At 43.7% G+C, this 24,998-nt stretch overlaps 1 protein-coding gene across 4 annotated transcripts; it reads right to left on the reverse strand.

Annotated features, from left to right (window-relative positions):
* Positions 1–4,774: 4,774 nt before the first annotated feature.
* On the reverse strand, positions 4,775–17,251 carry COPS7A (COP9 signalosome subunit 7A). 4 transcript variants are annotated; one of them, XM_025995319.2, is made up of 8 exons: positions 16,864–17,040; positions 16,176–16,380; positions 14,199–14,274; positions 13,888–13,976; positions 12,327–12,529; positions 11,589–11,694; positions 11,256–11,407; positions 4,775–6,642 (listed from the first exon to the last, which is right to left on the reverse strand). In XM_025995319.2, the coding sequence occupies exons 2-8, from the start codon at positions 16,335–16,337 to the stop codon at positions 6,600–6,602; spliced, it is 831 nt and encodes a 276-aa protein (XP_025851104.1). In that variant the 5' UTR covers positions 16,338–16,380; positions 16,864–17,040; the 3' UTR covers positions 4,775–6,599. The 4 variants fall into 4 exon arrangements, with proteins under 4 accessions (XP_025851104.1, XP_025851103.1, XP_072622221.1 ...); XM_025995318.2 differs by having other exon boundaries at positions 16,837–17,008; XM_072766120.1 differs by lacking the exon at positions 4,775–6,642 and adding an exon at positions 10,203–11,088 and having other exon boundaries at positions 16,864–17,251.
* Between the last annotated feature and the right edge of the window lie 7,747 nt (positions 17,252–24,998).

Raw genomic sequence — 24,998 nt, forward strand, 5'->3', positions numbered from 1 at the left:
TCATGAATAAATAAATAAAATCTTTTAAAAATATGTTTTGGGTATCATATCTAAGAACATTTTGCCTAACTCTGGGTAACTAAAAGATTTTCTCCTATGTTATTTCTTAAAAGCTTTATAGTTCTGCACTTGATATTTACATCTTTCTTTCTCTTGGGTGAGTTTTAGTAGCTTATGGCTTTCAAGGTGTTGGTCCATTTTATCTAAATTGTTGAATTTATATGTGTAGAATTATTTGTCATATTTCCTTACTAACCTTTTAATGTCTGTGGGGGCAGTTGAGTGATATCCTGATATAGGTATTTTTATTTTATTCCTGATATAGGTATTTCTTGTTGTCTCTCTTTTTAAAAAATTTTTTTAAAGATTTTATCTTTAAGTACTCTCTACATCCAATGGGAGTCTCAAACTCACAATTCTGAGATCAAGAGTTGCATGCTATTAAAAAAAACAGTCATATGCTCTACCACCTGAGCCAGCCAGGCATCTTTTTTTTTAATTAAAATTTTTGGGGGGTCAGTATGGCTAGAGGTTTATCAGTTTTATTGATCATTTCAAACAATTGACTTTGGGTTTCATTAATTTTTTTCATTAATTTTTTTCTATTTTCTTTTTTTTTTTTTAATGATAGTCACAGAGAGAGAGAGAGAGAGGCAGAGACACAGGCAGAGGGAGAAGCAGGCTCCATGCACCGGGAACCTGATGTGGGATTCGATCCGGGGTCTCCAGGATCGCGCCCTGGGCCAAAGGCCGACGCCAAACCGCCACCCAGGGATCCCTTTTTTCTATTTTCAATTTCATTAATTTCTTTTTTAAAAAATATTTTTTTATTTTTAAGTGATTTCTACACCTAGCATGGGCCTCAATCTCACAACTCCAAGATCAAGAGTTGTATATTCTACCAACTGAGCCAGCTAAGCACCTCTAAATTTCACTAATTCCTGGAAAGCCTGGGTAGCTCAGCAATTGGGTGTCTGCTTTTGGTTCAGGGCATGACCTCAGGATCCAGGATCAAGTCCCATATCCAGCTCCCTGCATGAAGCCTGCTCCTCCCTCTGCCTGTGTCTCTGCCTCTCTGTGTCTCTCATGAATAAATAAAGTCTTTTTAAAAAATAAATTTCACTAATTCCTGCTCTTATTATGTTTTCCTTCTGCTTGCTTTGTGTTTATTTTTGCTGTTCGTGTATCTTCTCAAGGTAGAAGTAGAGATTGTTGACATCGAGACCTTTCTTCTTTCCTAATATAAACATTTGTTGTGACCATTTTCTTTAATCACTACTTTAGCTGCATCCCACGTATTTTGATATTTTGTATTTTCCTTCTTTTTTAAAAAGAGTTTATGTATTTATTTGAGAGGGAGGCAGAGAGAGCATGAGCAGAGGAGAGAGGCAGAGGGAGAGGAACAAGCAGACTCCCCACTGAGTGCAGAGCTTGACATGAGGCTCAATCCTAGGATCCTGAGATCATGACCTGAGCCAAAAGCAGATGCTTAACCAACTGAGCCACCCAGGTGCCCCTCTTGGGACTTTCTTTTTGATCATTGGATTATTTACAAGTAGGTTGTTTAGTTTCTGTGTGTTTGGAGATTTCCCTGTTATCTTTCTGTTATTGATTTCTAGTTTTAATTCCATTATGGTCAGAAAGCATACTTTGTATGACTTCAATCCTTTTAGACTTGTTGAGGTTTGTTTTAGGACTCAGGACATGATCTGTCTTGGTAAATGTGCCATATGCATTTGAAAAGAAATTGTCATTCTGCTGTGTTGGGTAAGTGTTCTATAAATTTCAGTTAGATCCTTTCTTTTTTTTTTTAAGATTTTATTTATTAATGAGAGACACACACAGAGAGAGAGAGAGAGGCAGAGACACAGGCAGAAGGAGAAGCAGGCTCCATGCAGGGAGCCCGATGCGGGACTCGATCCCTGGACTCCAGGATCACACCCTGGGCCAAAGGCAGGCACTAAACCACTGAGCCACCCACGGATCTCCCAGTTAGATCCTTTCAGTTGATGACATTATTCAGTTCTACATATTTCTATACATTTGCTAATTTTGTTTACTTGTTCTGATGGTTACTGGGAAAAGAGTTTTGGCATTTTCAACTACAATTTTGGATATGTCCATTTTTTTCCTTTAATATGTCAGTTTTTGCATCATGCATTTTGAAGCTCTGCAATTAGATGTAGAGACATTTAGAATTAAATCTTCTTGGAAAAACCAAACTTTTTATCATAATGTAATGTTCTTCTTTATCCCTGGTAATTTTCTTTGTTCTGAAGTTAACTTGCCTGATACGATTATAGCTACTTCAGCTTTGTTTTTAAAGATTTTATTTATTTATTAACGAGAGACACAGAAAGGCAGAGACACAGCCAGAGGGAGAAGCAGGCTCCCCTCAGGAGCCTGATGTGGGACTCGATCCCTGAACTCCAGAATCACACCCTGAGCCAAAAGCAGAGCCCAACTGCTGAGCCATCCAGGCGTCACTTAAAATCCATTTTGATAATCTGTCATTTAGTTGGTGTATAAAGGCTACTTATATTTAATATAAGTATTAATATGTTTGAATTTACTTCTCATTTTATTATTATTGTTTGGTCCTGTTTATAATTCAGCTATCTCCACTTTTCAGCCTTTTGTTGTTGATTTGGATATTATTTTTTTAAGATTTTATTTATTTATTCATGAGAGAGAGAGAGAGATAGGCAGAGATATAGGCAGAGAGAGAAGCAGGTTCTATGCAGGGAGCCCAATGTAGGACTCGATCCCGGGACTCCAGGATCACACGCTGGACCAAAGGCAAGCACTCAACTGGTGAGCCACCCAGGCATTCCTATTTTTAAAGATTTTTGAGAGAGAGAAGATGCTTGCACAAGTAAGGGGGAGTGGCAGAGGGAGAGAGAGAAGCAGACAGCCCACTAAGAAGGGAGCCTCACATAGGGCTTGATCTCAGGACCCTGAGATCATGACCCAAGCTGAAGGTAGACACTTAACCAACTGAGCCACCCAGGCACCCCTATTTGGATATTATTTAGTATTCTACTTTATTTTTTTTTTCACTAAATTTTTCTTTTCTTTTTTTTTAAGTGGCTGCTCTGGGGCAGGAAAGGCAAGCTTTTTCTGTGAAGGACCAGATAATATGTTAGTTTTTGCAGGTCACACAATGTCTGTTGCAACACTCAACTCTGGTGCTGTAAACTGGTGCAGCCACTGTGGAAAAACAGTATGGAAATTCCTCAAAATTTAAAAATAGAACTACCCTATGACCCAGGAATTGTAATACTGGATATTTACCCCAAAATACAAAAACACTAATTCAATGGGATGCACACATCCCTATATTTATAGCAGCATTATTTACAATAGCTAAATTATGGAAGCAGGCCATGTCCATCGATAAATGAATGGAAAAGAAGATGTGGCATATATACACAAAGGAATATTATTCGGTCATAAAGAATGAAATCTTGCCATTTGTAATGACAAAGATGGAGTGAGGGAATGTTATCCTAAGCAATATTAAGTCAGTCAGAGAAAGATAATACTCATATGTGGATTTAAGAAACAAAACAAATAAAAACAAACAAAACAAAACAAAACAAAACAAAACAAAACAAAAAAGAAACAAAACAAATGAGCAAAGAGAAAGACACGCCGAGAAACAGACTCTTAACTGCGAATAACAAACTGATGGTTATCAGAGAGGAGGTGAGTGAGGGATGGGTGAAATAGGTGATGGGGATTAAGAAGTGCACTTATAATAAGCCCTGAGTAATGTACAGAATTGTTGAATCACTATATTTTACACTTGAAACTAATATACCACTATAGGTCATCTATAATGGAATTAAAAAACAAAGACCAGAAAAACAACAAAGAATCCATACGCAAACCTCTGGGCCTGTGGTTCTATCATGGGAAAGCAGCCACAGATAATATGTAAATGAGTAAGTGATAACTATGTTCTCATAGCATATTATTTACAAAGACAGGTAATGGGCTGGATCTGGCCTGTGGTGTGTGTCTTACTAATTCCTGCTCTAGGGATTCGAAAATACACACTTATCATAGTTCACTCAGAATCTGTACATAAAAAGAAAAAAAAACACATCTGTACATCACCACTTCTAAATGTAGACTTTACTACCATGTTAGATTGCTTTATTATCTCTTTTTTTTTTTAAGATTTTATTTATTTATTCATGAGAGACACACAGAGAGAGAGAGGCAGAGACACAGGCAGAGGGAGAAGCAGGCTCCATGAGGAGAGCCTGATGTAGGACTCAATCCTGGATCCTGGGATCAGGACCTCAGCCAAAGGCAGCTGCCCAACTGCTGAGCCACCTAGGTATCCCTATTGCCTCTTCTTTATAATTGTCATATGTATTACATCTACAAATGCTGAAAACCTATCATAGTTTTATAATTTTTACTTTCAACTGTTGCAGACATTTTAAAGACTTAAGAGAACAATCTAGGGATGCCTGGGTGGCTCAGTGGTTTAGTGCCTGCATTCGGCCCAGGGTGTGATCCTGGAGACCCTGGATCGAGTCCCACATCAGGCTCCCTGCATGGAGCCTGCTTCTCCCTCTGCCTGCATCTCTGCCTCTTTCTTTCTCTCTGTGTCTCTCATGAATGAATAAATAAGATCCTGAAAAAAAAAAAAAAAAGAGAGAGAGAACAATCTATATTTACCATTCATGTTGCTCTTCCTTCCTGATGTCCCAAGTTTCCTCAGTCACTATTTTTCTTTTGTCTGAAGAACTTCCTTTAGCGTTTTAAAAAAATATTTATTTTAGGGAGAGAGTGAGCAAGCAAGCATGGGGAGGGGTAGAGGGAGAAGAGATTCCTGAAGCAGACTCCCTGCTGAGCATGGGACACCCCCCCCCCCCACCCCGACTCAGGGCTCCATCTCTTGACCTTGATATCATGACCTGAAACAAAATCAAGAGTCAGCTGCTTAACCAGCTGAGCTGCCCAGGCACTCCCTTTAGCATTTTTTCTACAGCAGCTCTGCTATGGCAAATCCTTATACTTTCTTTCACCTAAGAATCTCTCTCTCTCTCTCTCTCTCTTTTTTTTAAGATTTTATTTATTCATGAGAGACACAGAGAGGGAGAAGGAGAGACATAGCCAGAGGGAGAAACAGGCTCCACGCAGGGAGCCAGATGTGGAACTCGATCCTGGGACTCCAGGACCATGCCCTGAGCTGAAGGCGGCTGCTTAGCGGCTGAGCCACCCAGGCATCCCAAGACTGTCTTTATTTTACATTAATTTCTGAGTGACACTTTCATTGGATATAGAATTTTGAATTGACAGTTTTCTTTCAGCACCTTAAGTGATTCCAGTTCCCTCTGGTTTCCATAGTTTTGATGAGAAATCTGCAGTCATCTGAGTTATTGTTCCCTTAAATGAAATTGGTTGTTTTTCTCTAGATGTTCTTTGGATATTTTTGTTTTTAATTTTCAGCAATTTATTGTGTCTGGTCATAGATTTGAGTTTATTGTTTGCTCTTCACCAAGCTTCTTGAATCTGTATTTGGCTTTTGCCAAATTTGGGACCATTTTAGCCATAAGAACTGCCAATAATTTTCCTATTTCATACTTTTTCTCTGCACCTTCTGGGACTCTGTTGACACAAATGTCAGATCTTTTGGTCTTGTCCCACAGGTCTCTGAGATTCTGTTTTATCTTTTTTGTTTGTTATAACTTACATATTAACTATCATCAAAGTCACTCCTCTGCCATCTCCATTCTGCTATCCAGTGAACATTTTGTTTTGGCTACTCCTACTTTGCAGTTCTAAAATTTCCATTAGGCTTTTCCTTAGGTCTTCTATTTCTTTGATAAAACTTTCTATCTTACCATTTGTTTCAAAAGCCTCCTCCCTTTCTTCTTCCAGTATAGTTATACTAACTGCTTTGAAGTCTTTGCTTTAAATTCCAACATCTCCGTCTTGGGGTTGGTTGTCTTTTCCCTGGAGAGTTCTTTGTATGCTGAGTAATTTTAGATTGAATTCTGGATACTTTGAATATTGTTTTGAGACTCTGGATCTTACTAAAATCCTAATGAGAATGTTTTTCGTTTTAGCACATGATTGACCAGTTTGATTCAGGCAAGAATTTATCTTCTTCGCCTTGTGGTTCCAATGTGAGTTTAACTTTGTTTGTGATGCCATTTAAATCAATCCTGTATGTGTGCTGCCCAATGATTAATCAGACCTGGATAGCAGTCCACATTGTAGCTCAATTCATAAAGCTTTGGTAGGATGCTTAAGGTCAGATGCATGCTTGTGCAGCTTTGCAGTGAGCCCAGGAGTTCACACACAACTCTATAGGACTCTCAGTTTCCCTCCTCTCTGTGATCTCCCTGACACTTTGCTTCTCTGGGTCTTCCTTTCCCAATCCTCTGGCAAAAGAGGGGGGAGGGGCTTTAGTTTCTCTACTCTGCTGAGTATTTCCCATTATGTGTCTGAGCTAAACATCAACAGAACAAAGAAAAAAAGCAAAGAGATTGGCCTCACACTTTTGGGACCACAGCTCCTGTAGTAGGGGAATCCTCCTCCTTCAGTTTTCAGTGCCTGCCCAGTCACTACTGCTGTCATTTTGCTGCTGTACCTACACCACCATGGTACCGCCTGGGGCTAGAGGTGGAAGAGAAGGAAAAAAGAAAAACAACAGGTGATTCCTCTATTCTCTGACCCTGAGGAGTCCCTTTCCTGCTCCTCAGATTTGCAATAGATGGCTCCAAGAGGAGTTCATTCAGTTCACACCTGATATACAGGTTTCGGGTCACCTTTGAGTCCACTCTGGGCAATAATGGAGGTGAGGGAAATGGCAAACACCACTGGTTTCACGGAACTTCAAATTCTGGTTTCTTCCTGTCTGTTACCATTTACTTCTCTGAGATCTCATACAATTGCCCCATGCATTCTGTCCAGGAGCATTGGGAGTGATGGGAGTGGGATGCGCCTGTTCCATTTATAATCTGTGTAGTCCTGAGCAAGTTACATAACGTCTCTGTGCCTTTTCTGTCATCTTTAGAAGAGGATAATAGTGGTATCAACCTCAAAAGGCTATTGTGTGGATTAAATGAACTTATATATGTAAAGTGCTTACAATAACGCTTGACTATAGTAAGCACTTAATGAATATTAAACTATCGTAAAAAAGATGGGACAACAGAGATAGGTAAAAAAGACAAAAATCACCCAAAACCCCTATTGCCAACAGATAAAACATATACATTATGGTTTATATTATTTCAGATTTTTCAGTCAAGATATATTTAACAATTCATTGAATAGACAAATGAATATCTAAGTATAGAATTATATTCCCTGCCCCATTCCCCAAATTATGCATTTATTAGGGTAGAGGCAGTAAGTTACAGGATAAAACCTTTCATCACACTCTTCCTCCCACCCAAAATGTTCATCCTCTGGGCAGCCCCAGTGGCCCAGCGGTTTAGCGCCACCTTCAGCTTGGGGTGTGATCCTGGAGACCCGGGATCGAGTCCGGCATCAGGCTCCCTGCCTGGTGCCTGCTTCTCCCTCTGCCTGTGTCTCTGCCTCTCTCTCTCTCTCTCTCTGTGTCATGAATAAATAAAAAATCTTAAAAAAAAAAAAAAAAAAAGCTAATCCTCCATCAGGCTAACTGCCACTTTAGCTTCTAGTTTCAGTTGAAAGGTCACATCCTTGAAGAAGGCTTTTCTGACCCCAGGTAAGATATAGATCCCTATGTTAAATGCTTTCATGTCACCCTGTACATCTTAGTACTTATCACACTTTTAAATACCTAGCCATATACTTAAGAACCTCAAAGCATGAGACAAGTCCTCTCTCTTGTCCTGTACTCAAAGTTTCACCTTTTCACATCCTTCTGTTCCAGATGGTGACCCTAGGCCTCCTTACCTGTCTCCAAGGCCCTGCACTGCCTTTTAGCTGATCCAAGTTGGCACTAATCTGAGCAAGTCTGCTTATATAAATGGGACTTCTCAGCTCACAGCTGAGTCAATGAGGACAGTGAAGGCATATTTCTAGTCCACATCCTGGAGATTCTAATTCAGTAGGAACTGGGGTGGGAGTGGGGTCCAGGAATATGCATTTTCAAAAGATCCCCTAGTGTTTCTGTGGGCTACCAGCATCAGATGCTGGTATGATATGCTTCTGGCCCACCGAAACACTGCCTGTGGTAAGAAACTTCTAATATGACTTCCACAGTGACCCCTGCCTTCTGACAGTCAATAGGCTGGAATGGGGGACTTGTAAAACTAATGGGATACCTCTGCTGTGACTAGATAACAAGACCAATTCTGCTTTCCTGATGTAGTCTCTCTGGCTTTTGCTCTGATGGAGAACTACCTGGGCTGCCTCTGACGAACAGCCAGCCCAGAAATGAGGTATGGCTCCAGCTAACACTTTGATTGCAACCTTGTGAGAGACTCTGAGACAGAAAAGTGTGCCCCATATTCCCAAGCCACAGAAACAGACAATAAATGTGTTGTTTTAAGCCACTAAATTTTAGGGTAATTTGTTACACTGTATCAGATAGGTAATACATTGCCTAGACTGCCCAAAGCTCCCTTCTATCATCCATGTTGGAAGACACATCTACACGGAGAATTTCCAATCTCTCCTCAACAGGATTTCATGAATACTGACTGTAGACGTTGTCTTTGCTCTTCTTATGCATAAAGATGTACACAGTCTGGTTGCTGTTTTTAGCTTCAGACACTATGGCTTAGTATTTTAAGTGTCACTAGTTTCATGTGCATGAACTCTGAATTCTCATAAAGGCAAGTCCTCTTTCTCCTCCTACCATAGTGGTCCAGCCGTAAGACTACCTAAGACTGCTGTACATTAGGGATCAGTGTGTGCCAGTGATGGTAAGATTGATTAGAAATATTCTGGTGCCCTGAGCTTGGTCAAACATGAAGTCTCTAAATCCTGAACCAAGTTTCATGGTCAAAAACTGAGTCCCAAAATAATCTGCTCCCCCTTCTTCATGCCTTGGTAGCCAAGAGCCCTGTCTTTCTAAGTCAAAGACAAATTGCATTTGCATGTCTTCAGAACATGTGAATGGTCCCCTTCCATCTCTGGGTGTTAAGCCAGGCAGTCCCGACTCAGCCCACAGTTGGACTCAGAGCCATCCACTGAAGGCTGGAACTAGAGAGCTCAGAGAATTATGGCGTGCCACTGGCTGGAACTAGCTTACAAGAAAACAAGATACTAAGTTCAAGTGAAAAGTTGGGGTGGCGGGGGAGGAGGGGCAAGGGGACAGGCTCAAAGTGCCAGAAATTAGCAACTTCTACACAATGGAGGGTGTGGAGGGAAGGGCTTTATTGAAGAGGTAGAGACTGAGAACCAAGACAAAAGAGGCTCAACAAACTTGTCAAGAGCAAAGCTAAACTGAGAACTCAGGAGTGTCAACTCCGCAAGTAGGGCTCACTAGACTGGCCCTGGGAAGTCCCCACTGCCCTCTCAAAACCAGAGGCTCACCCAGCCCACTTTTAACCAAAATCCAGGATCTCACCCCACTTTCTAGTTCTGTGACTGAGACCTTTGGCACTGGTAGAGCAGTCTGTACTAAATCTCTACCTAGAGAAAAACACAATCTCTGGAAAGCAGCTCAGTCAACATTGGGACCCTTGGGAGGCAATGGCTTCATGTCCAAGTTGGGTGGCGGGGGGCGGTCAACCATCCCTTACACTAGAGCTTCTCAATTCTAAAAAGTACGCAGCAGTCCACTAGACTGAGACCAACTCTCCCAGCATGGGAAGCTCTGCCTTGGATAGTGGATAGGAGCCTGCTGCTTCTTACAGCAGCTCTCAAGAGTTGTGTGGTCCTGATGCAAAAACTGAAGGTTATTATGAACTCCTCCCCCTTATAATTCTGTAAGAAGGAAAACAACAGGCTGAACTCCAGCTCCTTGAGAGCAGAGCCAGCGACAGTCATTTTCCATGTCAGTGCTTTTTGCACATTGGTGCTCAGAAAGCATCTGCTGCTTCTGAATGAGTGCTGGGACACTGAGCAATTTGTCTACAGTCATATGACTCAAGATCTAGGTCTCCTGGCTCCTAGGCCAGGACTCAGCACATAGTATCTGGTTCTCCTCTTTTTCCAGCACTTTGCTTTAGAATGGACAATGAGCCTTCTTCCCATCCACACATAACAAAGACAGAAGATACCCATTTCAGGGCATGTTTGTAGATAGACTTCTCATAGATTTATTTCTGTTTCATGTTATATATAGATATATGTATATATACTTTTTTTTTTTTTTTTTTTTTTTTTATATACAATCTATATCCGCTTCCCTTCCCCAAACTCACAAAAGGAAGTATAAATCCTTCCAGGATTGCCATCAGGCTTTCCAAGATAGCCAGGGCTAAGAAAGAACCATCTCTCAACATCTCAAGAGACAGCTGCTGTTCTTAGGCTCTGGGGTCATTGAAGCAGCAGCATTCCCAGGACCCAAGGGGAGGAGAGAGGAGAGGAAACAACTGTAGTGTGATGGGATTCTAGGATGAAAGTGTCCAGTGACTCCTAGAATGGGAGACTGGCTCCCAGAATTCTCTGGGTGGGAATAAAGGTGGAAGCCCTATGGCTCTTCAGATGCTGCCCAAAAAAGGCTGGGGGTAAGGAGTACAAATTGGGGATCAGGCATGCAGGGATGGGGGTTAGAAAGAGAAGAAACACACGTGGGTTATGCTCCAGAAGCAGCAGCCCCACCTACTCCATGATGTATAACGAACAGGGACAGATGCTGGCCACCCTCCCCCCCTTAAAGAAACAGGGAGAGAGCATAGCAGGGAGGGGGAGGGAGACAATGGGACACACAAGAAAGTCACATAAAGCAAAAGTACCAACAAAAACATGACTTGTACTTGCCTCCTCCCTAGAGGAGGGTCGGGAGAGAAGGGGAAGGTTAAGGGTCATGAACCTAAGATTATCAGCTGGCCAGGGGCACAGGAAGGCTCTCTGAGGACTCCTAAAGGACAGGCAGGCAGCTGGGACCCCACATCCCCAAGGAAGAAACGACAGTCCCTTCAGTTCGACTTGGACCAAATCTTGGCGCTCCCTCGGAGCCTGGCAAAGGGAAGAGAGAGAGAGAGGCTGCAGGGAATCCCTTGACCCCTGTGGACTCCCACCATGTCTACCCCCATGCAAATGACTAAAGAGGGTGAGGACAGCCAGGTCACTGAAGTAAAAGCAGGGTACCCCGGAAGCAAGCAGTTCCTGCCATAGTGGCTCACCCCTTGCCCTTTGAGGCTTTCTTGCTGGGCTGGCGCTGGTTGGTGCCAGGGGCAGGTTCCCTCAGCTCAGTCAGGTGCTGCTCAGGGTCCTGAGATGTAGCTGCGGCAGCTGCGGCTGTTGTAACTTTAATGGTTTTTTTCAGGTTGGCGACCTACCGGAATGAAAGAAATGGGGGAGGATGACGGAAGACCCAGAATCAGCCAATCCCTGCCTACCTTGTCTTTTTGCTATAGCCACAGTCCCACATCCCCCACCACACACCCCCATCCCGCACAGAACAGCTGGCCTGGACTGCACGAACTTGGGTCCATCCGGATCCCTGGTCTGCTCACCTCACTCTCGATCTGCTGCTTCAGGCCAAGCTGCTGTTCTTTGTGCTGGTTGGCACGGCTCACCTGCTCCTCAATGCCTGACAGCACCACCTCACAGCCCACACACCTGCAAGAATCAAGAAAGGAGAAGCATCAGCAAAGGGAGGCTGTGATCACATACTCACAAAAAACAGACTTGGAATATCCTGCATCCAAACCCTTGTCCTGATTCAGGAACCCTAGCCAGGGCACCTGGAGACCACGGGCAACAAGGGTCTCAGAAGCCACAAAGACACTTGTTGGACAAGAGAGGTAGGGGAAGTGCCTGGAATAATGTGCAATGTTGTGAGGAGGAACTAAATATAACAACAGGTGGATGCTGAAGGGAAAAACAAAAAAGCATGTTAGACAAGAATATAAAGAGAGAAACAGAAGTGGAAGAGACCCATGGCCTACAGTGTTGCTTACAGACCAGTGGGATGAATCCAACTGAAGACAGTGAGGCTCCAACATCCCAGTGAGGATCCTCTCCAGAGTACTGCTCCCTCTCCCATCCCCCAGTTACTAGGCCAAGGACACTGCATCCAGCCTCTTGCTCTTCAGGCCCTCCTCTGCTCCCTTCTGCCCTCGGAAGCTTTTGGAGGAATGAGCTCACTTCCCTTCTTCCTCTGGGATTCCACCTATGCAGCCCAGCCCAGTCCTCCCCCCTACCCCCCAAGAGTGAGAAGAGAAGAGCCAGGGCCAGGAGCCAGTTCTCACCATTCCTGCAAGGTCCGAGTGATGGCACTGAGGTCCTGGCGCTGGATGTCCCGCCCGATGCTGTAGTCAACCTCCAGCCGCTGGTTGCGCTGGTCCAGAGAGCCGCGGAGCACATCGGCGTACACCGCCTCAATGACGAGGTCTTCCAGCTGCCGCACATTACGCAGGGCAAGGGCCTCCAGCAACACTGCATATGGGATACACTGGGGCCCAGGGAGGTCAGGCTGGGATTTGTGAGGTTCTGCAGCATAGAAGGGCTCCCAAGATTCTTCCCTCCTTATCCCCCCTGCCTATCCTCCACTCCTACTCCTAAATGATTTCCTCTTAGAGGCTGGTTCTTTTGTTTGTTTTAAAGATTTTATTGATTTATTCATGAGAGACAGAGATAGAGACATAGGCAGAGGATAAAGCAGGCTCCCTGTGGGGAGCCTGGTGTGGGACTCGATCCCAGGACCCCAGGATCACGACCTGAGCCAAAGGCAGACACTCAATCACTGGGCCACTCAGGTGCCCCTAAGAGTCTGGTTCTAAGGCAAAATAAGGGAAAATACTGCCACCTGAAAACATTCCAAGAAGGAAAACTGCAAATAAAATAGAAGATTTACGTTCCCCTACCACCCTTTACCTCCCACACCATCGAGGAAGAAAGTGACATCTGCCTGGATGTCAATCCTCCAGCCACAGCTCAAGACAGCACACAGACCTTGGAGCATACAAGCCTAGCATTAACGGGAAGAGGTGGGGGAGGGCTCTGGTGTTACTGTTTATCATTTATCTCCCACTTCCTTCCAAAGCGGCATCTCACGATAGGGAGCCTGATTTAGGTAAAGTCATGAGAATGACAAGAGAATCAAGTAACAGTTGAGAGAACGTAGGTGGGGGGGGTGGGAGAATATTTAATAAAAAACTGAACCTAACTGAAACTACTTTTGGACCATATACTTCTGACTCTAGCATATAGAAGCCTAGTACTTCGCCAGAAAAGAGCTTTGTTGCCAAATCTGAAAGCCGAGGGCATTCGTACGGGACTTTATTTTTTTTTAGGATTTTTATTCAATTGTTTGACAGGGAGAGAGGGAGAGAGGGAGAGGGAGAGAGAGAGAGAGAGAGAGACAGACAGACAAAGCGCACACGCAGGAGAGCATGAGTGGGCATGAGCTGGGGAGGGGCGGAGAGGGAGAAGCAAGCTCCCTGCTGAGCAGCGATGAGGGGATCCCAGGATCCTAGGACCATGACCTGAACAAAGGCAGACACTTAACCGACTGAGCCACCCAGGCACCCCTGTGTGGGACTTCCAATTGTGAGGAGGCAGGCGATTGCTAAACAAGTAAATGGTATCCTGGTTGCTATTTTGACCCAAAATGCAAAAAAATGCTGAATGAAACACAAAACAAAACTGAAAACTAAGAATATTCAGGGATGCCTGGGTGGCTCGGTTGGTTAAGTGTGGGCCAAGGCTGTCTAAGTGCAAACTCCCTTTGGACCATCCCTTGTGAAGGGACTCTTTGCCTCATGACTGGGTGTATGTGTGTGTTTGGGGGGGTGATGGACTGTCACTCACCTTGACTTTAGCAGCCAAGGTGACAACTGATAGGTGGCGAAGCTTATTCTTCTGAGCCTCCGTGAGTGGGGGAAGATTCCGGGCTTCAGCTGGGATAAAAGGACAAAGCAGAGGAAATCTTGATTACACTTTCGTGGGAAGCCCTAGCTTCCTACCCTCTACTTAAAAAAATTTTTTTAGTCTTCCATGTCAATTCAGGTCTTGACCCTGACCCTGTGTACCCCAGGAGGGTTTCCCAGGAATTTCTTTGAAGTCCTTCCAGAAACTGCCCTTCTCCCACCACGACTCCAGAGCTCTAACCCTCTGGTTACCTAAGTAATCAGCATATGTCCCGTAGGCGAACACGGTGAGCAGCCGGAATGTGGAAGCGAAATCACTCTCAGCCAGCTGCAAAAATACGAAGGAAGAGGTGACAGGACAGGCCTCTCTCCAGTTCCCCAGCCTCATTCTGTTCTCAATTCCACTTTCTGGCCCCATCTCTCCCTTCTCCCATCGGCTCTCCCAGCCCCCCCCCCCCCCCCAGGACTTCTCTGCCTCTCTGATGGCTCTCCCTATACGAAGGCCTCATTGCCACCTCCAGGCCCTTGTCTACACTACTCCCCCCAATCCACCATGCCCTCTTCCTCCGTACGTCTTCATTCTTACCCCAAATTCAGACCTGAGCACATTCAGAGTGTTTGGTAGTGAGCGCACGTGCATGTACACACACACGCACTCAGACATTGTAAACTGCATTTTGGTCCTTAGAGCATGTTTAATATTTCTGAATCTGAGTAGGCAGTCTGCCGTACCTCCCAATTCACCAAACACTCCTGCGTTAGCCTCACTCATCTCTGAGAGCTGCATGGCCTCTACGTCAGACCTGCAGCACCCAGGAGGCTTTCATCATCCAGGCCAGCCCACTCAGATCTCCTCTCCAATCACTGATCACTCATTCTGGCACTTAATCAAATCCTTAGGCTGTTACCGAAGAATATCTTTCTTTCCAATATGATAACAGGCCCTGGTATCCCACCCAGTTAGGTCTGCAGAGCTATTCAGGTCTGCAGAGCTATTTGGCTCTCAGAAAATACTTGCTAAATGAGTAATTTACATGGCCATATCCATTCATCTTATCTCTGCAACTGGAATATAAGTTTTGGGAGGATAATAAGCACTGTGTCTTACACTTTTCTGGTATTCCCAGATGACCCGCAGAGATAAACAAGCACTCAACAAATGCTTGTTTTTTTCACCTTAACGGACCCTCTTTAGTTCCACTGCAGAAGAAAGCGCAGGGAAAGAAGGCAGCCAGAGTTTTCTCCATATACCAGTGGCTCCTGAAGGCTAAATCCATGGACTCCATCAATTACTGGCTCTCAAAAAGCTAACACAGTTTGCCCGCATATCAATACCATAGCACCTCAGGACTTGAGCTGATGTCACACATCTTGGTGATCCAGCACCCTCTAGACTTTAAACTCTTAACTCTATGTGAACAGTTCTCTCTGCTGTGTCCCTAGCATCTTGCCACATGTCTCGGGGAGAAAGACACCTTCTAACACTTCTAGGCACTTATCTAACTTAAGTGAATGAACAAAGGAGTGAGGAGAAGAGGAGAGTGAGGAGAGGAGGGACTGCCAATTTCATGTTCATTCCTCCCAATTGTACCAGATTCCACACTTCCCATAATCTGACCTGATTCCTATAATTGACACTGAGGGGCAGTATCAGTTTCAATTTTATTTTTTTTTTAATTTTTTAATTTTTTTTTTTAATTTTTATTTATTTATGATAGTCACAGAGAGAGAGAGAGAGAGAGAGAGAGAGAGGCAGAGACACAGGCAGAGGGAGAAGCAGGCTCCATGCACCGGGAGCCTGACGTGGGATTCGATCCCGGGTCTCCAGGATCGCGCCCTGGGCCAAAGGCAGGCGCCAAACCGCTGCGCCACCCAGGGATCCCATCAGTTTCAATTTTAAAGGGAGGTCTTAAAGTAAAAGTGACCTGATCAAGGCAACATGATTTTACTAAGAGGTACTACATTGGAGGAGACAGGATGGAATTAGGTCTCCTTTTCTGAATCACTCTTTGGCCTAAAAATGAAAAACAGTGGGTTTTACAGATGATTCATCAGCAAAGGAAAGTGAGAGGTTTAGTTGCCTACTTATTTTGCCAGCTGCTAATTAATCATCACCATATTCCTGTTCAACCGAATGGTTATGCGGTTGCAAATGAGCCCTGCCCACCCATTCTCAAATTCAGACTTAGACCCAAGCTTCCATGTGTGCCTTCTAGGCCAGGAACCCACCTCTCTAACATTAGGCATATCCAGCAGTTCCCCAAACACGTAGACACCAGGAGCCTCCAGCACCTGGTGGATGAGTGTGGCCAGCGCTGCCCCCTTGGCCGACTTGGCCAAGAGCAGAAATTGCTCCTGGTTCTGCCCTGTCACCTTCACCTCGGCACTCATGGCTGCACTGAGCTGGGAGGGCCTGGGCTCAGGATATCTGGAGCTGCAAGGAGAGAAAATGTGAAGCTGGAAGTCCCTGAACCCTGGGAGGGCGGGAAGCACAGGGGCCAAGGGCTGGACTGCAGAGGCACTGAGTCACTTCTACAAATGAAGAACGAGAGATGGAGCTGTCTAAAACTCGGTTCTAGAAATCCGAAAACCGGCCACTTTGATGGAAGCCTGGCTGAGACAGAGTTGCCAGGCCTCCTCCCCCATCCCTGGGCCTGATCCCAAGGCCCACCACGTGCACCCCACTGAACCCCAAGGCATAGGATGTCGTGGGGGAAGGGGTGTCACATGGTGTCCACCCTAACAACAACGCTCCCTCAGATTTCCACGGTGCCCCACAAGTACCCCCAACCACGTGACCTCGCCCTCACGATCCTTCCACGTGGCTCCGCCCCCTCCCTTAAAGAGGCCGCCCAGGGACCACGGGCTCACGCCGACTGCCCCGTCGTACCCTGGGTCAGACTCTGCGGGCCGCTACCTGGAAGCTTCGTCTTCCAGCACACCGGGCGGGGCAGCCACTCCGTCACCTCCGGCAGCTGTTCCAAGCCTTTCCTGCCACCTCCCTGTAGAGTCGCTCTGGCCGCTACACTCTATGGCGGGCTTCCGGCTCGTACTTCCGCTCTGGCGAGGCCAGGCCCATCCTCCGCCTTCCGATGGCTGAAGCTCCGGCGAGCGCCAGTCATTCTACTCTCTGATTGGCTGTTGAGGAAGAAGGACGGCGTCTTTTTTTTTTTTTCCTGCTCTGTTTCAATAAAACTTTATTGTCCGATGAGCGCTAGATGGTAGATGCAAAGGGAGCCCCCTGGTCTGCAGCAGGTACCGGGTGGTTATGTGTCTGTTCAAAGCTGCTTGAAATCTGGAGATCCGGGCTGCGCAGGGCGCCGGAGGCGGCAGGAAAGCTGTAATGAGAAAGAGCGGTCTGGAGAAGGAAAAAAGGGAGGGAGGGAAATGAGAGACAGGAAGAAGACAAGAATCAATAATAGAAGTTTAGCAGCAGGGATCCCCTGGCTATTTTAACCACTCCTTTTTTTTGAGGAGCAAGAGGAAAGTAGTGGGAAAAGTAAAGGAAGTAATAATAGGTAACACTGACATTGTAGGAACACTGCTTACTATTGGTGAGGCATCTTTTAAAATTGTACCCCGTTGAATCCTCATAACTATACTGCATCCCCAGTGTGACTCCGGGAGTACTTGTAGAGTGAGGCTTTCGTGTGCATCGAGTCTTTTCATTCCTGCGAGACGAAAAACCCCTAGGTGTTAGGAAGGTATCTGTTATTAATTTAACTTTATGGATAAGGAAATTGATGCTCATAAAAATTTAGAGATTTCGGGATGCCTGGGTGGCTCAGTGGTTGAGCGTCTGCCTTTGGCTCAGGGCGTGATCCCAGAGTCCCGAAATTGAGTCCCACATCCGGCTCCCTGCATGGAGCCTGCTTCTCCCTCTGCCTGTGTCTCTGCCTCTATCTCTGTGTCTCTCGTGAATAAATAAAATCTTAAAAAAAAAAAAAAAAAGTTAGAGATTTCAAATTGAACACCAATAAAAAAAAATAAAGTTAGAGATTTGCCTGGAACTCAGGTCTCTTCAAGCTGGAAACTATCTTTCCACGTTACCATGATACTTTAGGAAAAATAATAAATAACTAACAGTTCTATAGTATTTTACGTCATACGGGCTTGCAGAAGGTCAAATGAGAATAAAGTTAATGACGTTTTGGAGGACTTTGTGTTAGATGCTGAATGAAGAGGTTTAGTTAATTCATTTGATGCTTATAACAATCTATTATTTTTATTTTCTAGATGGAAAAACTGAGGCCCAGGGAAGTTAAGTAATTTATAAACAATGGAAAGAAAAGAAAGTGAGAAAAAAAGAGAACATAAATGAAGAGAGTATCACAGTACTGGTAGACTGCTGAAGAGGAAGGGACCTTAAATTCAAAGTTTATGGTCCACATGGCTGAGTTTATGGTAGCAAATGAGAAGCAGAATCAGACAAAGGAGATGGAAAGAGGAGAAGGAGGAAAAAAGGAGAGGAAGTGGTAGAGGAAAAAGTAAAGAAGAAAAGAATGGGAGGGGCACCTGGGTGGCTCAATTGGTTAGGCGTCTGCCTTCCACTCAGGTCATGATCTCAGGGTCCTGGCATCAAGCTCCGCATCAGGCTCTTTCCTCAGCATTGGGTCAGTTTCTCCCTCTGCCTCTCCCTCTATGATCTCTCTGGCTCTCACTCTCTCTCAAATAAATAAAATCTTTTTTAAAAAATAAAAGAATGGGAGAGATGATACATGAAAGTGAGGAGAAAGAATCAAAAGCATTATAAAACATCCAAAATTTGAAAGAACCAAAGAATTAATGAGTCCAAACTTCTCAATTTAATTTTTTTAATTTTAAAGTTTTATGTATTTATTTGACAGAGAGAGCACAAGTAGGCAGAGTGGCAGAGTGGCAGGCAGAGGGAGAAGCAGGCTCCCCACTGAGCAGAGAGCCCAATGTTGGGCTCCATCCTTCTTAGGATGGGATCATGACCAGAGCCGAAGACAGGTGCTTAACCGCCTGAGCCACCAGGTGCCCCAATCTTCTCAATTTAAAGAGGGAAGGGGAAAAAAATGCAAGGAAAGAACAAGAGCCCACGTATGTTCTATCATGTACCATGTTTTTATCTGTTCAACTTTTCTTTAAGAATTTTTTTAGAGTAGTTTTAGGTTTATAATAACATTGACAGTGAGGTACAAAGATTTCTCGTACTAACTCCTGCTCCCACACATGTATAACCTCCCCATTAACAACATCACTCACCAGGATGGTACATTTTTGTACCAAAGATGAACCAATATTGACTACATCATAATCACCGGAAATCCATAATTTATCTAGGATTTCAGTCTTGGTAGTGTACATTCAATGGGTTTGGATAATGTGTAGTGACATATAGCCATCATTACAATATCATACAGAGTATTTTCACTGCCCCAAAAATTCTCTGTGCCCTACCTGTTCATCTCACCCCACCCACAACCCCTGGCAACTACTGATCTTTCTTCATTGTCTCCACAGTTTTACCTTTTCAAGAATGTCATAGAGTGGAAATCACACCATATGTGGCCTTCTCATGTTGGCTTTTTGCACTTTAAGATTCTTCCATGTTTTTTCTTTTTCTTTTTAATTTTTTTTTTAATTTGTTTATGATAGTCATAGAGAGAGAGAGAGAGGCAGAGACACAGGCGGAGGGAGAAGCAGGCTCCATGCACCGGGAGCCCGACGTGGGATTCGATCCCGGGTCTCCAGGATCGCGCCCTGGGCCAAAGGCAGGCGCCAAACCGCTGCGCCACCCAGGGATCCCCTTCCATGTTTTTTCTTTTCTTTTTTTTTCTTCCATGTTTTTTTTTTAATTTTATTTATTTATTCATAGAGACACAGAGAGAGAGAGAGAGAGAGAGAGAGAGAGAGAGAGAGAGAGAGAGAGGCCGAGACACAGGCAGAGGGAGAAGCAGGCTCCATGCAGGGAGCCCGACGTGGGACTTGATCCTGGGTCTCCAGGATCATACCTCAGGCTGCAGGCGGCGCTAAACCGCTGCGCCACGGGGGCTGCCCTCTTCCATGTTTTTTCATGGCTTAATAGCTCATTTCATTTTAGCAGCACTAGTCTTCCATTGCCTGGATGTACCACAGTTTATTTATCTATTCACTGACTAAAGGACATCTTGGTTACTCCCAAGTTTTGGCAATTATGAATAAAACTGCTGTAAACATTCATGTGCAGGGTTTTGTGTAGACAAAATTTTCTGCTCCTCTGGGTAAACATCAAGGAGCACGATCACTGAAACATATGGCAAGGGTATGTTTCGTTTGGTAAGAAACCACCAAACTGTTTTCAAAAGTGGCTGTACTCATCAGCAATGTATGAAAGTTTCCTTTTTTTTTTTTTTTTTTTTTTTGCTTTTTTCATTGTTAGAGAAAGAGGGAGAGAGCATGAGCAGGGAGGGGAGAGGAAGGGGGAAAAGGAGAGAGAGAATCCCAAGCAAGCTTCGTGCTCAGTGTGGAGACTGGACTCCACTCGATCCCACGACTCTGAGATCATGACCTGAGCAGAAATCAAGAGTTGGATGCTTAACCAACTGAGCCACCCAGGCACCCCTTATAGTTTCCATTGCTTCACATCCTGGCTAGCTTTTGGTATTGTCAGTGTTCCAGATTTTGACCATTCTACCAAGTGTGTAGTGGTATCTCACTATTGTTTTAATTTCCCCGATGACATGATGTGGAACATCTTTTCATGTGCTTACTTGCCATCTGTGTGTCTTTGGTAGAGTATATGTTAAGATTAATTGGGTTGTTTGTTTTCTTATTTGTTGAGTTTTAAGACTTCTTTGTTTATTTTGGATAATAATCCTTTATCAGATGTGTATTTTGCAGATATTATCTACCAGTCTATGACTTGTGTTCTAATTCTCTTCTTCTAATTGGTCTATTGCAGAGCAGAAGTTTTTTGTATTAATTAAGTCCAGCTTATCAATTATTTCTTCAATAGATTGTGTCTTTGATGTTGTATCTAAAAAGGCATCACCATAGTCAAGGTCATCTAGGTTGTTTCCTATGCTATCTTCCAGGAGTTTTACAGTTTTGCATTTTAGGTTTAGGTCTCTGATGCATTTTGAGTTAATTTTTGTGAAGAATATAAACTCTGTGCCTGAATTCTTTCTTTCTTTCTTCATGTGAATATACAGTTCTTCCAGCATCATTTTTTGAAGAGATTGTCTTTGGGGGATCAAACCATTTTATTGAAGGGCTTCAGAGAAAGGTCAGAGAAGTTGGAGCACAGTGAGATTCGACATCCTCAGCTATGCCAGGATCTCCCCAGCTTCCCAGTTATTGAAAATGAAGAACTCATCTTTGATCCATTGTTTTGCTTTTACTCTTTTGTCAGAAGTTACTTGACTATATATATAGGGATCTATTTCTGGGCTCTCTATTCTGGTCCACTGATCTTTTCGTCTGTTCTTTCACCAATACTCCACTACCCTGATTACTATAACTTTATAGTAAGTCTTGAAATCAGATAGTGTCAGTCTTCCAACTTTGTTTTCCCCTTTCAGTACTGTATGAGCTATTCTAGGCCTTTTGCCTCTCCCTATAAAATTTAGAATCACTTTGTTAATATCCATAAAATAACTTGCTAAGTGTGAGATTGGGATTGCATTGAATCTATAGGTCAAATTGGGAAGAACTGATATCTTGATAATATTGGGTCTTCATAGCTATAAACATGAATTATCTCTCCATTTATTTAATTCTTTAATTTTACTCATCAGAGCTTTTTAAAAAAGATTTTATTTATTTACTCATGAGAGAACAGAGAGAGAGGCAGAGACACAAGCAGGGGGAGAAGCAGGCTCCCTGTGGGGAGCCTGATGTGGGACTTGATCTCAGGACCCCAGGATCATACATGAGCCATCCAGGTGTCCAGTTCATCAGTTTTTTTTTTTTCATATAGCTCTTATGTATATTTTGTAAGATTTTTTAAAAATTATTTATTTATTTATGATAGTCACAGAGAGAGAGAGAGAGAGGCAGAGACACAGGCAGAGGGAGAAGCAGGCTCCATGCACCGGAAGCCCGATGTGGGATTCGATCCAGGTCTCCAGGATCGCGCCCTGGGCCAAAGGCAGGCGCTAAACTGCTGCGCCACCCAGGGATCCCTATTTTGTAAGATTTATACCTAAATATTTCACTCTGGGGGGTGCTAATCCACTAGTTCACTATTGGTGTATAGAAAAGCAATTGATTTTTTTTAGTTTTTGAGTTTTTTTGTTTTAAGATTTTATTTTTAAGCAATCTCTACACCCATCTCGGGGCTCGAACTTACAACCCCAAGATCAAGAACTGCTTACCACACCAGCCAGGTTCCCCAAACCTTACTATACTTGCTTATTAGTTCCAGGAGGGTATTTTTGATCAATTCTTTCAGATTCCCCACATAAATGATTATGTCATCTACAAAGACAGTTTGATGTCTTTGTTCCCAATCTGTAAATGTTTTATTTTCTTCTTAAATTTGTATTTTATTTTAGGGCAGCCTGGGTGGCTCAGCGGTTCAGCGCCGCCTTTGGCCCAGGGCCTGATCCTGGAGGCCCGGGATCGAGTCCCACATCAGGCTCCCTGCATGGAGCCTGCTTCTCCCTCTGCCTGTGTCTCTGCCTCTCTCTCTCTGTGTGTGTGTGTCTCTCATGAATAAACAAATAAAATCTTAAAAAAATAAAATTTTTTTTATTTAAATTCAATTAACATATAGTGTATTATTAGTTTCAGAAGTAGAGTTCAGTGATTCACAAGTTGTGTATAATACCCAGTGCTCATTATATCATGTACCCTCCTTAATACCTATCACCCAATTATCCCATCCTCCTACCTCCCTCTCCTCCAGCAACCTTCAGCTTGTTTACTATGACTGAGTATCTTATGGTTTGTCTCCCTCACTGATTTCATCTTGTTTTATTTTTCCCTCCCTTCCTCTATGCTCCTCTGTTTTGTTTCTTAAATTCCACATATGAGTGAAGTCATAGGATAATTGTCTTTCTCTAGTTGACTTATTTTGCTTAGCCTAATACTCTCTAGTTCCATCCACATCATTGCAATGGCAAGATTTAATTTTTTATGCTGAGTAATGATCGATTGTATACATATGCCACATCTTTATCTATTCACCTGTTGATGGACATCTCAACTCTTTCCACAATTTAGCTAGTGTGGACATTGCTGCTATAAACAATGGGGTTCAGGTGTCCCTTTGGATCACTATGTTTGTATCTTCGGGGTAAATACCTAATAGTGCAATTGCTGGGTCCTAGGGTAGTCCTTTATTTTTTTAACCTTAATACATTATCAAGGATTTCCAATATAGTGTTGAAGAAGAATGGTGAGAAGGGACATCCTTGCCTTGTACCTGATCTCAGTGAGAATGCTAGTTTCTTACCATTAAGTATGATGTTAGCTGTAGGGTGTTGTTGTTGTTGATATTCAATCCTTACAACAACCCTTTGAGATGTTTATTAATATCTTAGTTAACCTGTGAGGACACGGAGAATCACAGAAGTTAAATAATTTATTGATGGCCAATATAAGTGATGGAGCTGAGATTCAGATGCAAGTTTGTCTGATTTTAACACTGTGTTAAGAAAGAAAAGAAGGGCAGCCCGGGTGGCTCAGCGGTTTAGCACCTGCCTTTGGCTCAGGGCCTGATCCTGGAGACCAGGAAACGAAGCATGGAGCCTGTTTCTCCCTCTTCCTGTGTCTCTGCCTCTCTCTCTCTCACTCTCTCTCTCTCTGTGTCTCTCATGAATAAATAAATAAAATATTAAAAAATAAAGAAAGAAAAGAAAAGGGGAACCTGGGCGGCTCAGTCAGTTAAGCATCTGCCTTTAGCTAAGGTCATGATCCCAGGGTCCTGTTGGGCTTCCTGCTCAGCGGGGAATCTATTTCTCCCTCTCCCTCTGCTCCTCTCCCTGCTTGTGCTCTCTCTCTCATGCTCTCTCTCAAATAAATAAAACCTAAAAGAAAGAAAGAAAGAAGAAAAAAGGGTGCTTGGCTAGCATGCGACTCTTGATCTCAGGGTTTGAGTCCCACATTGGATATAGAGGTTATTTTAAAAAATAAAATCTTAGAGAGAGAGAGAGAGAGAGAAGGAAAAGCAGAAAGGAAAGAGAGAAGAGGGAGAAATGATAATTTGAGATCTAGTCCTGATTCATCCTTAAACCAGCTTAAAGCAGATTGTGCCATCCTCTACTGTATCTTCAAAGTGAGAGAATAGACAACAGAATTTTTTTAAAAAATTTTATTATTTTTAAAGTGATCTCTACATCCACGTGGGACTTGAACCCACAATCCCAAAATCAAAAGTCACACACTCCACAGACTAAGCCAGCCAAGTGCCCTTAGACAACAGTGTTTTGTTTTTTGGTTTTTTTTTTTTTTTTTTGAGAGAGAGAGAGAGAAGGAGAGTGTGTGAGTGATTGGGAGGAGGGAGGGACAGAGAGAGAGAGAATCTCAAGCAGGCTCCATGCTCAGTGTAGAGCCCGCAGGGGGCTCCATCCCACAATCCCAAGATCATGACCTGAGCTAAAATCAAGAGTTGGTTGCCCAACCAACTGAGACGCTCAGGCACCCCTAGACAACAGACTTTCTTTCTTTCTTTCTTTCTTTCTTTCTTTCTTTCTTCTTTCTTTTTTAGATTTGTATTTATTTATTCATCAGAGACACAGAGAGAGAGACACAGACAGACATAGGCAGAGGGAGGAGCAGGCTCCATGCAGGAAGCCCGATGCAGGAAGCCCGATGCAGGACCTGATCCCAGGACTTCGGGACCATGCTCTGACCCAAAGGCAGACGCTCAACCCCTAAGCCACTCAGGCATCCCAACAACAGACTTTCTAAAGCCAATTTTGATTTTTATGTTTATGAAACAGATAAGGAGGAATAAGGAGAGAAAATGAGAGAACAATAAAAAAGTAGAAAAGGAAAATGTGGAGAAATAAAGGAAAAGGGATGGACGATGGACTAAAAAAAGTGAGATTAGAAAGAGCCAAGCATGGGACGCCTCCGTGACTCAGCAGTTGCGTGTCTTCC

This window comes from Vulpes vulpes, chromosome 8 (genome assembly GCF_048418805.1).
Source record: "Vulpes vulpes isolate BD-2025 chromosome 8, VulVul3, whole genome shotgun sequence".
Classification (NCBI taxonomy): domain Eukaryota; kingdom Metazoa; phylum Chordata; class Mammalia; order Carnivora; family Canidae; genus Vulpes; species Vulpes vulpes.

Bases quoted from the DNA above. Each gene is read 5' to 3' on its own strand.
- COPS7A (XM_025995319.2), bottom strand. From the start codon at position 16,337: ATGAGTGCCGAGGTGAAGGTGACAGGGCAGAACCAGGAGCAATTTCTG. The intron at 13,977-14,198 runs GTAACCAGAGGG...CTTTTATCCCAG, and splicing joins GACATATGCTGATTACTTAG to CTGAAGCCCGGAATCTTCCC. The intron at 11,695-12,326 runs GTGAGAACTGGC...TGATTCTTGCAG, and splicing joins ACTCGGACCTTGCAGGAATG to GTGTGTGGGCTGTGAGGTGG.